This window comes from Acomys russatus, chromosome 15 (genome assembly GCF_903995435.1).
Source record: "Acomys russatus chromosome 15, mAcoRus1.1, whole genome shotgun sequence".
Taxonomy (NCBI): domain Eukaryota; kingdom Metazoa; phylum Chordata; class Mammalia; order Rodentia; family Muridae; genus Acomys; species Acomys russatus.
In genome coordinates, this window is record NC_067151.1 from 59,716,829 (window position 1) to 59,730,714 (window position 13,886).

The 13,886-nt window shown below is 50.2% G+C and overlaps 1 protein-coding gene across 4 annotated transcripts in view; it reads right to left on the bottom strand.

The window, feature by feature from the left end:
* Window positions 1–5,244: 5,244 nt before the first annotated feature.
* Dclk2 (doublecortin like kinase 2) overlaps window positions 5,245–13,886 on the bottom strand; it is a 143,994-nt gene continuing 135,352 nt past the window's right edge. For all 4 annotated transcript variants that reach the window (XM_051157402.1, XM_051157401.1, XM_051157400.1 and 1 more), the window contains 4 exons: window positions 12,731–12,827; window positions 12,073–12,153; window positions 10,761–10,877; window positions 5,245–6,027 (listed from right to left, as the gene is read on the bottom strand). In XM_051157402.1, the coding sequence (XP_051013359.1) occupies window positions 5,824–6,027; window positions 10,761–10,877; window positions 12,073–12,153; window positions 12,731–12,827 (499 nt within the window). In that variant the 3' untranslated portion in view covers window positions 5,245–5,823. The remainder of the gene's footprint in view (window positions 6,028–10,760; window positions 10,878–12,072; window positions 12,154–12,730; window positions 12,828–13,886) is intronic.

Below are 13,886 nucleotides of genomic sequence, written 5' to 3' on the forward strand. Positions count from 1 at the left end.
AGGTAGGGGCCTGGTGAGGTAGCTCAGCAGCCAGGACTGCATACTGCTCTTCCGTAGGGCCTGAGTGTGGTTCCCATCACCTATGTCAGAAAGCACACAGCTGCCTGGAACTCCAGATCGGAGGATCCAGTCCATCATATCTGAGGGCACCTGCACTCTGTGCATATCCACCCACAGACATGACAATTAAACATCAACCTTTAAACAAACAAACAAAGCAGGCCAGCAGGGTGAGAGCTGCATGGTGACCTTCTGTGCACTCTGACTGGATGTGACCTCAAGGGTTCCTGGTCACAGGGATCACAGGCAATCGTGCCCTGCACCCTGTGAAGAACGCAGCAGGCCAGCGATGCCAACAGAGGCCAGCTGAGTCAGCAGCTAAAGGACCTCTCCCTCAAGCAAACAGGAGAGACCGCAGTGGAGCGAGCGTTAGACTGTAGATTAGAAACCTTACCACAGTCTCCTCACGTGACTCAAGTCCTGTCAGGCCAGAGATTGTTCAGTCAAAGAAAGGTTCAATCCTCAGACTCTGCATAAACTTACAACTAACCAAGTACAACAGTGCTGCCGGCACGTCCTTTCTGACCTACCTCAGCGAGGGGGAACGTTTCCCACCTCACCGAGGACAGCCAACAGGTGAGGCACTCTGCATAAAGTCTAAGTCTGTTGGCTTCACAGATTATTGTTGCAAGAAGCACAGGAGCTAAGATGCTTCAAAACATCCTGCTGTGAGAAAAATTAAACAGATGAAACAGCAAAACAAAACAACTTTGTAAAGTTCTCTCTGACAGACAGGAGCAGGAGAAAACATCTTTAGCTTACTTTTTAGATGGATTTGAAGCCAAGCATGGGAATACATTCCTGTAATCCCAGGATTGGTAAGGCTAAAACAGAATATTGAGTTTCAGGCGAGACCTTATTTAAGTGGTAAAAAAAAAAAAAAAAAATGAAAAATTTAGCCCATGGCACTCTTCTTGGGTCCTTGTAAACATAAGATCATTATTTTAAAAACTCAAAGTTAGCCATGCATGGCGGTACACATCTTTTATGCCAGCACTTGGGAGGCAGAGGCAAGCTGATCTCTTTGAGTTCAAGACCAGCATGGTCTACAGACAAGTCCAGGACGGCGGCGCCGGGCTATACAGAGAAACTTTGTCTCAAAAACCGAAAAACCAAACAAACAAACCAGCCCAAAAGCTAAGCTTTTTTTGGTTTTTTTTTTTTTTTTTTTTTTTTGGTTTTTTGAGACAGGGTTTCTCTGTGTAGTCTTGGCTGTCCTGGACTCGCTTTGTAGACCAGGCTGGCCTCGAACTCACAGCGATCCGCCTGCCTCTGCCTCCCGAGTGCTGGGATTAAAGGCGTGCGCCACCACGCCCGGCTCCCAAAAGCTAAACAACCTGGAAAAGGTCTTGCTATGATGTTCACGCAATTTTCAAGCTCCTGAGGGTCTACAGGTGTGTCACGTCACCAGCTTGCTCACACTGATACTCACACCTGCCCCTGGCTGCCACAAACCAGAAGCAGAAACTGCTCAAACCACGCACATCAAGCTCCGGTCTTGAACGAAATGGTGCTTTGGCTTTTCCTGCAGGCCACATCCTCTGAGACAGTGCAGCTTCTCGAGTCAGGGAAGACGACACGCTGGGAGCCACTTGGAGTCTCCATGGGTGAAGAATTTTTTTCTGAAGTTTAGGAACATTGTTCCTTGCCAAAACTAAGCTTTTGGGGGGAAGTGGGGCAGGGCTGGTATTTGCTCATATTTGCAGGAGGCAGTGGTTGCTCTACAGCTTTGGACTTGGATCACTTAGAAAGCGAAGCTCCCATCCAGCCTCAGCCTCCACACTGACAGGTGGGTCAAGTTTGCCAGGTCACTCCATGGAGTGAGTTGCCTTAAGTTCACGGAGATGAAGACGTCCTACCCCTGCCCTGTAGGCCGCCTGTGGAGCAGCAGAGGCCCAGCTTCACCAGCCATGAAAGGGCTCTTGTTTAAGAACGTGGTAGAGGCAAGTGGCTCCGTGCACCTGCTTTCCTTCCCCTTGGACATGCAACACTCAAATAAGGTTGGAAAACTTAGTACACTGTGTACTTTTGTGGCTATTACCGTTTTCAGGAGTTTGAATCCTTCAGAAAGTGGGTGACCCTGCCCCTGGCCCACTGGTAGGATCTCACTTGACCTTTGTACTGGAGTCCGACTCATTCTGGTTCCTCCCTCTCAACCTGAGGCTCACATCCAGGGAAAGAGACTTGTCTGCAGCCTGCACAGAACAGTTCTTTGTCACCAGGGCATTAATGTGCCTAGAGTTCTGGCACATCGGGGTTTTGTTTGATTTTTGGTTTTGTTTTCCTAGCAAGCCTTGGGTAGCAGAGCTTCAAAGCCCTCATAGCTCCATGGTCCTCTCAAGCTCCTACAACAGAGCTGCACTGACAGGGCTACCCAGCGGGGGCTGCCCAGGCCCTGCACCCATTCCGGAGGGCGTGGGTAAAGACTGCTATGTAAGCAGTGACAGGCATTTCCACGCCTAGTGCTTATTATTCTTGAAGCGCAGTCACAGTTAGGAATGCACATTTTAGTTTCACACTGAAGGCTTGGATCAGAGCTTTAACCATCTGCTATCGCTTCCCATGGGCCTGTTTCACTTAATACGCCAGAAGGGCCTTCTCTCTACCTGTCACGCATATCATAAAAAAAAAAAAAAATAAACAGATCCACCTGAATACCAGGAACTGTGGTTTATCTGTGGAGCTAGACTGTAGTGTGACAGCTGCTAGGCCCGTTTTAAACACTTGAAATGTTCGGAGTCCAGACTGGGATGTACTGTGAATGCAAACACTCTCCAAGTTCTAGACTCACCCACACAAGAAAGTAAAATATCACCCAGATTTTTTTTAATGTTGACTACGTGTTGAAATAATACTTTGGATATGTTTAAATAAAATATGCTATAAGAGGTACTTTACCTGTTCTTTTTAAGTGTTTTAATATGGTACTAAGAAAATGTTAATACAGGTGGTATGGATGGTAAACTGCTCTAGCACTCTCTACCAGACATTAATCAGCACTTTTTCTTTCAATATGGTTACTGTCCCAAATGGTCTCCTAAGTCACGTATTACCATCTTAGCCGTGATGAAACGCTGATCTTTATCAGATGCATTTAATGAACAAACACATGTAACACATTTTGTATCCCTGCCGTCTTTTGCAAATGGAAGCAGAGACAGAGGGGAATAAACAGGGGAGCCCCTCAGCTGTGGAGGGAAATCAGGCCCCAGCTTCCCAAGATGTCACCTGCATCTCTCTGCCACCCTTCCAAGTTTAACATCTCTCCGTACTGATCCCTCCTCAGGAGGAGAATGAGTCTGAACAAGCATGTGCCATTCTTTCAACCAGATCTGAGCAGTCGGAAACAAAGCACCTGCATTTAATTTGTATTGTGAGCACAGAATTACAGCTTCTAAGTGTTTGCATAGCAAACCAGACAGAGGAACTGTACGTTTCAAACCTTTTCCAGCAGGTTCATCCTTGGCCCCACTGCCCGGCAGATGCTGGCTCGGCAGCAGGCACAGCAGCAGCCATCCTCTCTCGCTAGGTCCCTGGTCTTGGCTGGGCTACTCCCTGGCTTGTTTCTTTATCTTGTGTTCTTCCGAAGGATCTCGAACATCAGCAAAGGACTGTGAGGCAGTGCAGCTGTGTGGGCTCCACTGCCTCTGTGAGTCTCCCATGGGGACGGACGGGCGCGTGCTGAACAAGAAAGGCTTCTCTTCCCTGACAGGAGCGGGCACTGCCTTGGCCATGTACCCAGTCTTTAGCTCAGGGTGGGAGCACCCCAGGGAGGCGGCTGCAGGAGTGACCAACCGGACACCCTGACCACCACCTGTGCCACTCTTCTCCTTTGCATTAGCTCTTCCCCTCTGAAACTGAAACACCCACAAAGATTAAGAAAAATCTTGCTCTAGGCGCTGGAGCAATGGCTCAGAGCTTAAAAGCTCTGTTCTTCAAGAGGACCAGAGGGTTATTCTCAGCACTCATGTCTGGCAGCTCACAGCTGCCTGAAAATCCAGCTCTAGATTTGCTGCCCTCTTCTGGACTCCATAGGCAATGCATCTGCATGCACATAGACATATATACAGGTAATAAGAATAAATTTTTTTTAAAGTTCACACTTTAACCAGTTAGTGAAAAGACACGTGTGAAATGTTCTAACCCCACAGCACACAATGTTCTTGAATCCATCTTCCTTCTATCTCTGCTACAGCTACAGGCTTCTGGGTGGAGCCCAGGGTGGGCTGGCGCATGAGCTGTCTCATTCCCTCAGGGACATGAACCAAGAGACCCAGAGCCTGCTCAGTGGATTCAAGCCAGAGGGTTGTAAAGCTCTGAGGCAGAGACAAGAGACTGCTCTGGGTAACCAGAGCCCCAGACTGTGCACTGTGACAGGCAGAAGGCGGAGCCTCACAGAGAAACTTATAACTTACGAGACACAGAAAAGCAGGACCTCAGCCCGGACAAGCGTGAGCAGGGTTGTCTGGCCACTTCCCATGAGCCCCAACCTTCCTACTATTGTTCCTCAGCTCCCACTCTGAAAAACCTGCTTATGTTGATGCACCTGTGATCACTACACTTCAGCCAAGGCGCAGACAGAGCTGGGCTTTCCCAGTAGCGGCCCCTCTGAGGGGTCTTGGCAAAGGAGAGATGTGATGATCACATGCACTTTCCAAAACAACCACACACAACTCTGCCCACCTGCTGGCTTTTCTGAAGAGGGAGGAGTTTATTGCAGGTTGGGGATACTTGGAGAAGGCAAAAATCTAACAATGAGAGCGGCCTGTAGGGCCCACCTGTTTAGAGGACAAGCAAGTAAAACAAATACACAGTTATATACAGTTATTAAAAAGAGTAGGGTGGTGGAAAACAGGAAAAGCTGCCAGCAGCCTTCCAGAAGGTTGGTCACAGGACATTCAAGGAGCACCATGCGCCCCAGTCCCCGCTGGGTCTCAGCAGACCTGCCATGGCTTTCTGCCTGCTCTTGACCAAGAGCAGAGGGGAGAGGAGACCCTGGTGACGACTTGGCCGAGCTGGTCCTGCTCTGCCAAGAGCTGCTGTGCATTCCACTGAAAAGCCCGCAGGCCAGCTTCATACACATTTCCTAATACACACACAGGGAAGGTCAGAGGAAACCGAGGAGGGCACGTCGGCTAGGTCTGTGAGCCCTGCACACCAGCCAGAGGGGATTCTCGCGCATTCCTGGGCCGTCAGAATGCACGTCCCAAAGTCAGGAATCAGAGGTCAGCGGTCCTCCCGGCTACTCATCTCTTCTATTCAGAGCCCGCTAAGAGGAGGAAGAGGCCATGTTGCCTCTCACCAGACATTACCAAGTAACGGCCATGGCTGTGTCCTCTGTGAGAAGGAGGGCGCTTGGAGGATCCTTCAGTCGGGAGAGTCCTAGTTCATCCAATGCATTTCTATCAGAGTGAAGCAAGTCCAGATAAAGGCTGCACGTTCTCCGGGTGAAGCGGCCAAGTGTCTACTGAACTAGAAACAACACGGATGATTTCAAACAGGTCACTCCAAATATGTCTCCACAACTGATGTGGCTTGACATGGCCAGGAGCTAGAGACGGCAGAGCCCAGAGTGCACGAGGCCATGCTGCACACTGGCTCCGGGCTGCTCCAGCCCTGGTCCCAGGCAGTGACAGAACATGCCAACAAACTGTCAAAGCAGCAGTCAGGAGAAAAAGGCCCTTTCAGCAAAGGGGTGATGAGGCCTGGTGAAGACGGGGCCTTCCTGGCACGGTGAGCAGCTTTGGCCTGTCTACACAGGGTTCAGTCTCGGTGGCGGCGCCAGGTCCCTGCCAGATCACAGCCAGAGGTGGCTGGAGGACAAGGGGGCAGCGTGAGAGGCTCCGCTGGGGGAGGGGCCTCCTGGGCTGAGGGAGGGGCTGGTGAGGTCCGCTCCCTCGCTGGTTTGCTGCTGTCTTGACAGTGCTTGCTGGAGAATATCTGCCCCTCTTTATCTAGAGCCGTGTTCTGGGGAGAGAGCAGCAGAAAACAGCACATCACCCAGGCCTGGCTCCACCACACTACCAGGACCAGAAAGCAGGACACAGCATGCACTGGCCGCAGGAACAGAAGAGGAGAAATACACCAGGCTCCTCCGCACCCTGGCTGCCCTTCGCCCTGATCATATCACAGCCTGTGCTGGCAGCTGGGAGCAGCGGTGGGAGACAGGGCTCTAGAGCCGGCTGGCCTGCACAAGGTGGCCTGAGTTGTTTCTCTGCTGTGAGCTGCACCTGGACTCTGTCTTGCTCACACCTACACCCAGGAGTGCTGGGATGGTCACCAGTCTCTGCCGAGTGCACCAGCTTAGCTAGTACACTTATCTAAAGAGAGTTCTTGTCACATGTCCTAAGCCTGTAATACGCCCAGGAACCCGCTGATGTGGTAGCAGCCATGTCCTCCATGGGGTCCTTTGCCTGTCACTCTCTGTGAGGGAGGCCTGTCCTCTGCTGCATCTCCTGCCTTGTGCATCTGCTCAGCTCCTCAAGGGCGCAGAGCTCCTGGGAGGAAAGCACACGCCTTCCAGCCCGTGCTGGAGGACACCCAGGCAACTGCAGCTTGTGTGCCCTGAGAGCCAGTAACTGCCACTTCACTGAGTTTACTACAGGCGAGGAGACTGCAGATCTTGGGTACCACCTTCAGCTATAAGATGAAAGGACCAGGAGGCATTTTGCAGTCTAATTCCTGTAGGCCAAGGAATGTGCCACAGATTCTTCCAGTACATTAACACAAATTAAAAAAAAAAAAAAAAAAAAGATGAGAAAACAAGTAGAAAATTTCCCAAGATGGACAGTGCTGGCCGCCATCTGGGGCCGTGCTCCCTGCAGCTCCCGGCAACCTTGAGTGCTCCTTACCTTCCAAGGACAGTGTCAGTTAACTTGGGTAAGTGGGAAGAGCCTGGTCTGAAACCTAGCACCTGGGCTGCTAGTATCAGGTCAGACCACTCCGCCCCGGCAACAGCCACAAGAGACACAGTGAGCACTCATTTCCAGCACAGGCTTTCTCCCAGGTAGGCGAGAGCACAACCCACCCCGTCCCACCCCCAGCCCCCTCTGATTATTTCTCCTCTTCTCTTCTGGCCGAGAGACCATGAGCGTGCATGGCAGGGAGAAGCTCGCAGTGCAGTTAGTACATACCATGGCCTTGGACCTAGTCAGGGAAAGCAATGCGGCAGCGGGAGAGGCAAGAGGGACAGAAGCTAGACTTACTTTCAACAGAAGCAACACGATTAACGCTCTTGTCTGTCTTACATAAAGAAATTAACCCAACACTGACACACACACATACATATGCACGCACGCACGCACACACCCCAAAAGTATGCAGAGAATATACCATCTGCTGATATTTCTCCCCCTGTAAGACCACAGAAGGAGGTGTCGTGTCATTCCCTTCTCTGCCACAAGATGGCCCCTTCTGGTCTCTGAGGCTTTGTCCCTCACTAGGACAGAGAAGCCACCTCCCAAACACATTGTCCTTTATCGGCACACTAAGGACTGACTGTCAGATCCAAAGTGTGACCCAGAGCCATCGGCCTCTCTGAAACTCTCTGTAATATGCTCCTGTTCTTATTCCGGAGGCTGGTTGTCACACACCATCTTACTGGTAAAATGCAACTCTGGTCAAAGCACAGAAGAAGCCTCAAGAAGAGACTTATCTCCTGCTGTCATTTGCAGAAAGATGTCCTTGACCTGTGTGAGCAGGAGCAGGGTACAGAACTCCTAGGACCCCACTCCTGAGCAGGCAAGCAGACTGACAAGCTAAGTTGAGTACAAAGCTGCTCCGAGGGCGTGCTGGGCTGGGCTGGCTGGGCTAGCCAGGAGGAGGTCAGTGGGTACAGAGGACCTGTACCAGCAGGAAGCTGAGGGCCAGGAGTCTGAGACAAGCATGCAGTTGGAAGAGGGGCTGAAATTAGGTGTGACTCTCATGAGTACAGTGTGTTGAATACCAGGATCTGCTTCGGGTCCCCACAGTCTCAACTGGGGAAAGAAGGAAGCTCTGTGAGGTGTCTCTCAGACTGTCAAGTCAAACTGTCAAATGAAATGCAGACAAGAGCATCAGCTTTGGTTCCCTTCACCTTTCGGGATCAGCCCCTACCCTGGCATATTCTCCACTGCTGCCTCGGGCACCTACTTTTGGGGAGAATGCTGGGGTGACAGAAGACAGGAAGTACCTCATCTTTAAGATATCCAGAGGTCCTTAAAAATTCAACTACCAAGACAACATAATCAGTAATGGCAAATTAATGCCAGAGACGGGCATTTTGTGGTTGTTTTAAATATAGAAACAATTGAGGACTGTTCTCAGGGATGGGATGTCTCCGAGGTACAGTCACGATAGGAGAGAGGTCCCAGAAGTGTCTCATATGTCCTACCTTGCAACCACACCTAGGCCCAGCCCTGACTTGGGGAGGGACAACCAAGAAGGCTTCTGCTACTTTTGGGGACAAGTCAAAATTTGGCAGGCTGGCTTTTGAACGACTGGGGACAGAGACTGCCAGAAAAATAAAAAAACAAAATAAAACAAAACCAGTCCCAGGAAGCTCTCCGGGAGATTCCGAATGCAATGACACCGTCAGCAGCTCCTCAGTGCCCACTAGCAGCGGGGAGCCTGCGACGTGTAAGCAGTAAGAGGTTCTCTGTGTTACTACCCACAGCACAGTGTTCACAGCTTACACTTGGCCCTGTGGAGGACTGTCGATCATTCTAGAACCTCAGCTGAGCTCCAGTGGTCAGGAGGCAGGGCACAGGCCTCTACGGCCATTGACTCCAGTGACCCACTGGATAAAAATCTCCTAAGTTCTGGGCACAGGGCTGCAAAACAAAACAAGTCTTAGGCGATTAGAAAGCTGATTAGTTGGTGATATGGCATCCTGACCCTGACAACCTCTCTTAAAGACATTTACTATATGATGAATATGTATTTTGGGAGGTTGTGGAGGCTCAGCTGGGCTGCATCCCAAGCACAAAGGCTGACTCTCACTGGCTTGCTTTCCCGCTAGCAGAAGCTGCCTGCGACACCATGCCTGGCACCAAGGCACTGACGCTCACTGCTTTGCTCATGGGGTCCGTCTCAAAAGATAACCCCCTGACAAGTGTCCTCTTGCTGTCGGCTCAAGAGCCGTGATTCTTTTCAACTCAGTGAAGCCATAATTCTGTGGCATCTCAGACTTTCTCAGGGTTTCAATAAAGCATTGCTGCAGTGGTTAGAAAAACTGCAACTCCAGCCTTCCTGTAGGATATCCTGAAGTCCTGCGAGGTGGCACAAAGCCGAGCTTGTAGGCTCAAGCTGTGCATGGGCAGGAAAGGGAGCACACAGATCCCAGTGGGGTGTGGGGGCACAGGAGTCACAAGGACAGTGGGAGGGAGCTCACCAAATGAGCTAAGCCTCCCAGGAGGGAGGGAAGAGCATCACAGACTAGGCGGTGCCAGGGGTGTGGCAGGTGCCTCCCCAACAGCAGAGGGGGTGCATCCACGAGGGCTGTGCGCAGTCTGGAGCCTCCTGGGTTCCCACATTTTGCTGACACTGCTAGGCTACGCTGTGCAGTGAGAATAAGTCCATTCCCCTGTGGTGTGGGGAAAGAGAGACAGAGAACCTTCCCCAGCTGCTCAAGCACAGGTGACAGAGCTGCTGGGCTGCCCTTCTCGGCACCTCCCCCAGGAGAGGCTTGCTCCTGTGCCCCTGGCCCCATGTCTACCGTCTACGGAGGGTGGGCAGCAACACAGACTGGTTTGTACCTTGAGACTCAGTGGCACGTGGGAGGTGCTCACAGTGACTCAAAGGCCCACTTCACAAGCACTCAAGCCTGGGCAGCTGGAGCAGAAAAGTAATGGCCTTGGCTTGTGTTTTATTTTTCTGCCCTGTATTTTCTTCTGGCTCTCCTTAATGTTACTTTTATTTTTGTGTGTGTAAGTTTAAGTATTTAGATATGTGTGACCTTAAGTAAAGAATCATTGTTACTAACTTTTAAAATAAAAATTTAACCATGAAAAACTGATTTAAAAAAAAAGAAGTATTCTTCTAGGCTTTAAAAACTAAAGCCGGGTGTGGTGGTGCACATGCCTTTAACCCCAGCACTTGGGAGGCAGAGGCAGGTGGATTACTGTGAGTTCAAGGCCAGCCTGGTCTACAAAGCGAGTCTAGGGCAGCCAAGGCTAACACAGAAGACCATGTCTCAAAAAAACAAACAACAACAACAACAAAAACGCACATGGACTATTTTAACCAAACACTGTTTCTAAAGGATGGAATTTGTTGACTTGGCTGTTTCTTATCCCAAGTCCAAAAGAAATCACACACCAAACAATTAGAGGCCTGGAGTAGGCCGGGCCTTATTTCCTTACACTGCCCATCCTGTGGGGCTGCAATCTCTCCCTAGATATAACAGCAGCTATTGGGGGTGGTGGAGGAAAGGGGTGGGGTAGGAGCAACTGCCCAGGAAGCTTCGAGCCTGAGCTCCCTCACATCTACCTATCATTGTGACTTTGTGTCACCTACCAGTGCCCAGCCTGCCATGCAGAGGCCAGGAGACAGGGCTGGAAGCACCCTCCACATGCCAGTCACTCCTCCCAGGAAAACAGGATCATGGAAGACATCGGCTTCCATGAGCGAACACCCTGGCTATCTAGTTCAGAAGAGCAGACCAGCTCAGCAGCCAGGCCAGATGCCCCCAGCTCGCTGAGGCAGTTTTGCGTCCCACTTACCATGATAACAGAAACCCCGGTGGTGGTGCTGTTCTGTTTGGGGAGCGCATTATTAAAGTGCTGTTTTAGTTTACCTGTAACCTCAGCTTGCATATTATTCTCCTGGGACGCATCATCCTACAGGAAAGAACCAAATACAGTGACTCTGGATCCTCAACTTCACCTGTTCTTTGACAGTTAACAACCCCCCCACCCCACCCCACCCCACCCCACCGTCAACCTGATGACATCATCCTGAACAGGCTCATCTTAGCCATAAGAACAGAGGTTCAGTTCTTTCAAAAATAATTGTTACTGCTGTACAGCGCCATGGAAGAGTACTGGGCCAGCATGCCTGAGGCCTTGGATTCCGTCCTCAGCATGGCAGAGTCACACAAAATTCTGTATTGTCACTCTGCAGTGTCGTGCCTCATGCCTTCAGAGAGACACTGTGCCATCTATCTTTCCTCAGAACCAGGGGAAAGCACAGGTCTCCACTCAAAGGAAGAAAGGCACTGCTTGGGTTTCTGAGGCGCTCTCCCAAGGCATATATAGCGCAAATCAGCCCATGGAAACATAAAAATGAACAGTTTATCATTTTAATCAAGAATTCCATCCGCCTCAGTGACCCCTTGCTGTGGCTCTGGTTACATGGCAGGCTGAGGAGGGAATATGGCCGGAGCCTGACCCCATTTCTCAAGTTAAATAAAAAGTGACAGAGAACATGCTATACATGCTCAAGGCTCAAGCGTGACCTTCAGTACAAAAGCCATCCAGCTGACAGACAGACGTGGCATCCCTTCTACCTGGCCTCTCAGCCCAGGGAAGCAGTCTGCAGAGTGGAGGACGTACACAGTGATATAGCCTTGTGGCTAATGAACTCAGTGGTCAAGTTCACCATGTTGGCCCAGAGGGAACATATCCTCTCCGCCACCTCTGGAAGAGAGGTGGCGTCTCTCCTTCCAGTCAACAGGAGGACTGCATGTCACAAGGACACAGAGGCTAAGTTTTAAACACACTTATTACTGGGGAGAACAAACAAACCCCTGAACTAGAAGGAAGTCCTTAAAGGGGTCCTTAAAGAGCACCACGGCCAAACCCACGTCGCAGATGCGGTCTGAGGTCCAGCGAGGGACAGACTATCTATCCACTGAGCAGATGAAGGAATCTGGGATCAGTCATCTTCTCCAGTGATATCTGATCGTTAGGATGGGCATTTTGCCTGCCATACAACGTAAATGCCCAACTGTGTCTGCACAAAACACACAGGAAAGTAGCATGCTGCTGACCACACAACATAACTCATTCGTTTCCTGGGAGTGTGGGTACTTACTGACACCCAGGGGTGACTCAGAATTTCTCCCGCAGTACAGCGAGCTTCAACGTTTACCTGAAGCATTTGACTGATTAATTCCTGGAAAGGGGAGGAAAGGAGCGGGGAGAGGGAGAAGACCACAGAGGAGGAGAAAGAGGGTAATTCCTGCATAAACACAGACATCAAAAGCCAAAACAGCAGCTCACTCACTGGGGCGTGAAGCCAACCACCCACACGCTCAGTGCTTACGCCCACTTCAGCACAGTGCAGGAGATGACTCTAAGGCCAGCCAGATCCCTCAAGTCTGAAGGGACCCAGGTTGTCCCTCCTAAGACTTCTGGGTCTTTAGGCTCACTCCACAGTATACTGCAACATTTCCCCTTTTTATCACTTAGTGTATTTCATTAATTCATCCTCACGTTCTGATTTGTGCCCAACACATATTTCTCTAAAAAAGTAAATGTCCGAATGTTTATAGAGATTAGGAGAGCAGTGGATGATGGGAATTGTAGTCTGGGTCTCAATTCTAATGAGGGACTCCAGAGACTATACTACAGGTTAAACTTGCAGAAAGACCACATGTTAAGAGTCATGTCTCTGGAGCCCTAACCGTGGGCTGCTGCAGCCTCACATGCAAGGAGCCTACAGTGCATACAGGAAGAGCCCTCCATGGTACCTTGGCAGAGTCTGTAATGTTGTCCCAGTAGGGAGCTGGGAACTCCAGCTTTCCAGCCAAGATCTGGTCAAAGAGATCTTCCTGGAGATTGTTCTCACTGGTGAGAAAGAAACGGAAGAAGCCAGAGTCACAAAGTGTCTCTAAGCAACAGGAAAGGGTCGAGGCTCTTCGGCTTCCGCATTTCATCATTCAGTCATGTATGGTAGCTGTGTGATGACAACAGGACTTTCCTTCTAGACAATGACCAAAGGCCATGTCCTAGGCCTGGGAGCCAGGCAGACGGAAAACAACCAAGGAATAAGCTTGCAAATGGTTAAAATGAAAGCCGGGTGTCGTGACATGATGCTACAGTACCAGACACTTGGGGAGCAAAGGCAAGATTATCGTTTGAGCCCAGAGGTTCAAGACCAACTGATGTAGCCATAGCCCATCTCAAGAGATGAACTGTGTGTAAACAGTTAAGAAAAAATAGAAACTACAAATAATAGATGCTCTCTATGGCGAAGGTCCTTTCTTCTTCTTTTTCAATAAAAGACCACGATTGGTGAAAATTGCACAGAGTTCAGAACATAGATTTAAAAAAAAAAAATCATGACATAATTTGCTCCCCACCACAACTCAACTTTCCTTTGTGCTCAGTCTTGGAGAAAGAAAACTTCCAAAGATACCAGCTAGGCTTGCTCAGTCAAGGCCAAGCATCCTGGATGCTTCCCCAACCGACCTGAGGTGCTTGGCCCCTCCCCAAACACACCTATGGTGTCTAAAGAACACACGGCGCTCAGCATGTGATGGAAGGTGCCATTGGAGTGTGAAAACACTGAAGGGAAAGCTTTGGATGTGGGATGTCCCCACATGTGGTGAACACAGAGACAGGCAGCGTGCTTAGCTTTCTTCGTTCACCACAGGCCCCAACAGGAAATTCAGAATAGGCTGCTGGGGTCAGCACTGCAAACCAGGACTACAGGGCAGGGAGCGTGCAGATTTCTTAGAATTTCCCTATCGAGCCTTTAGGGTTTTGATTCCCACCTTCTCAGAGGAGACTTAGAGCACCATCTGCTAGCCAGTGGCTGAGGCTGTCTGATGACATGGCTGTACTTATGAAACACCTGCTGGTCTACACAGAAGGTCAAAAGTTACCTGAGGAGCAAAGAGCTCA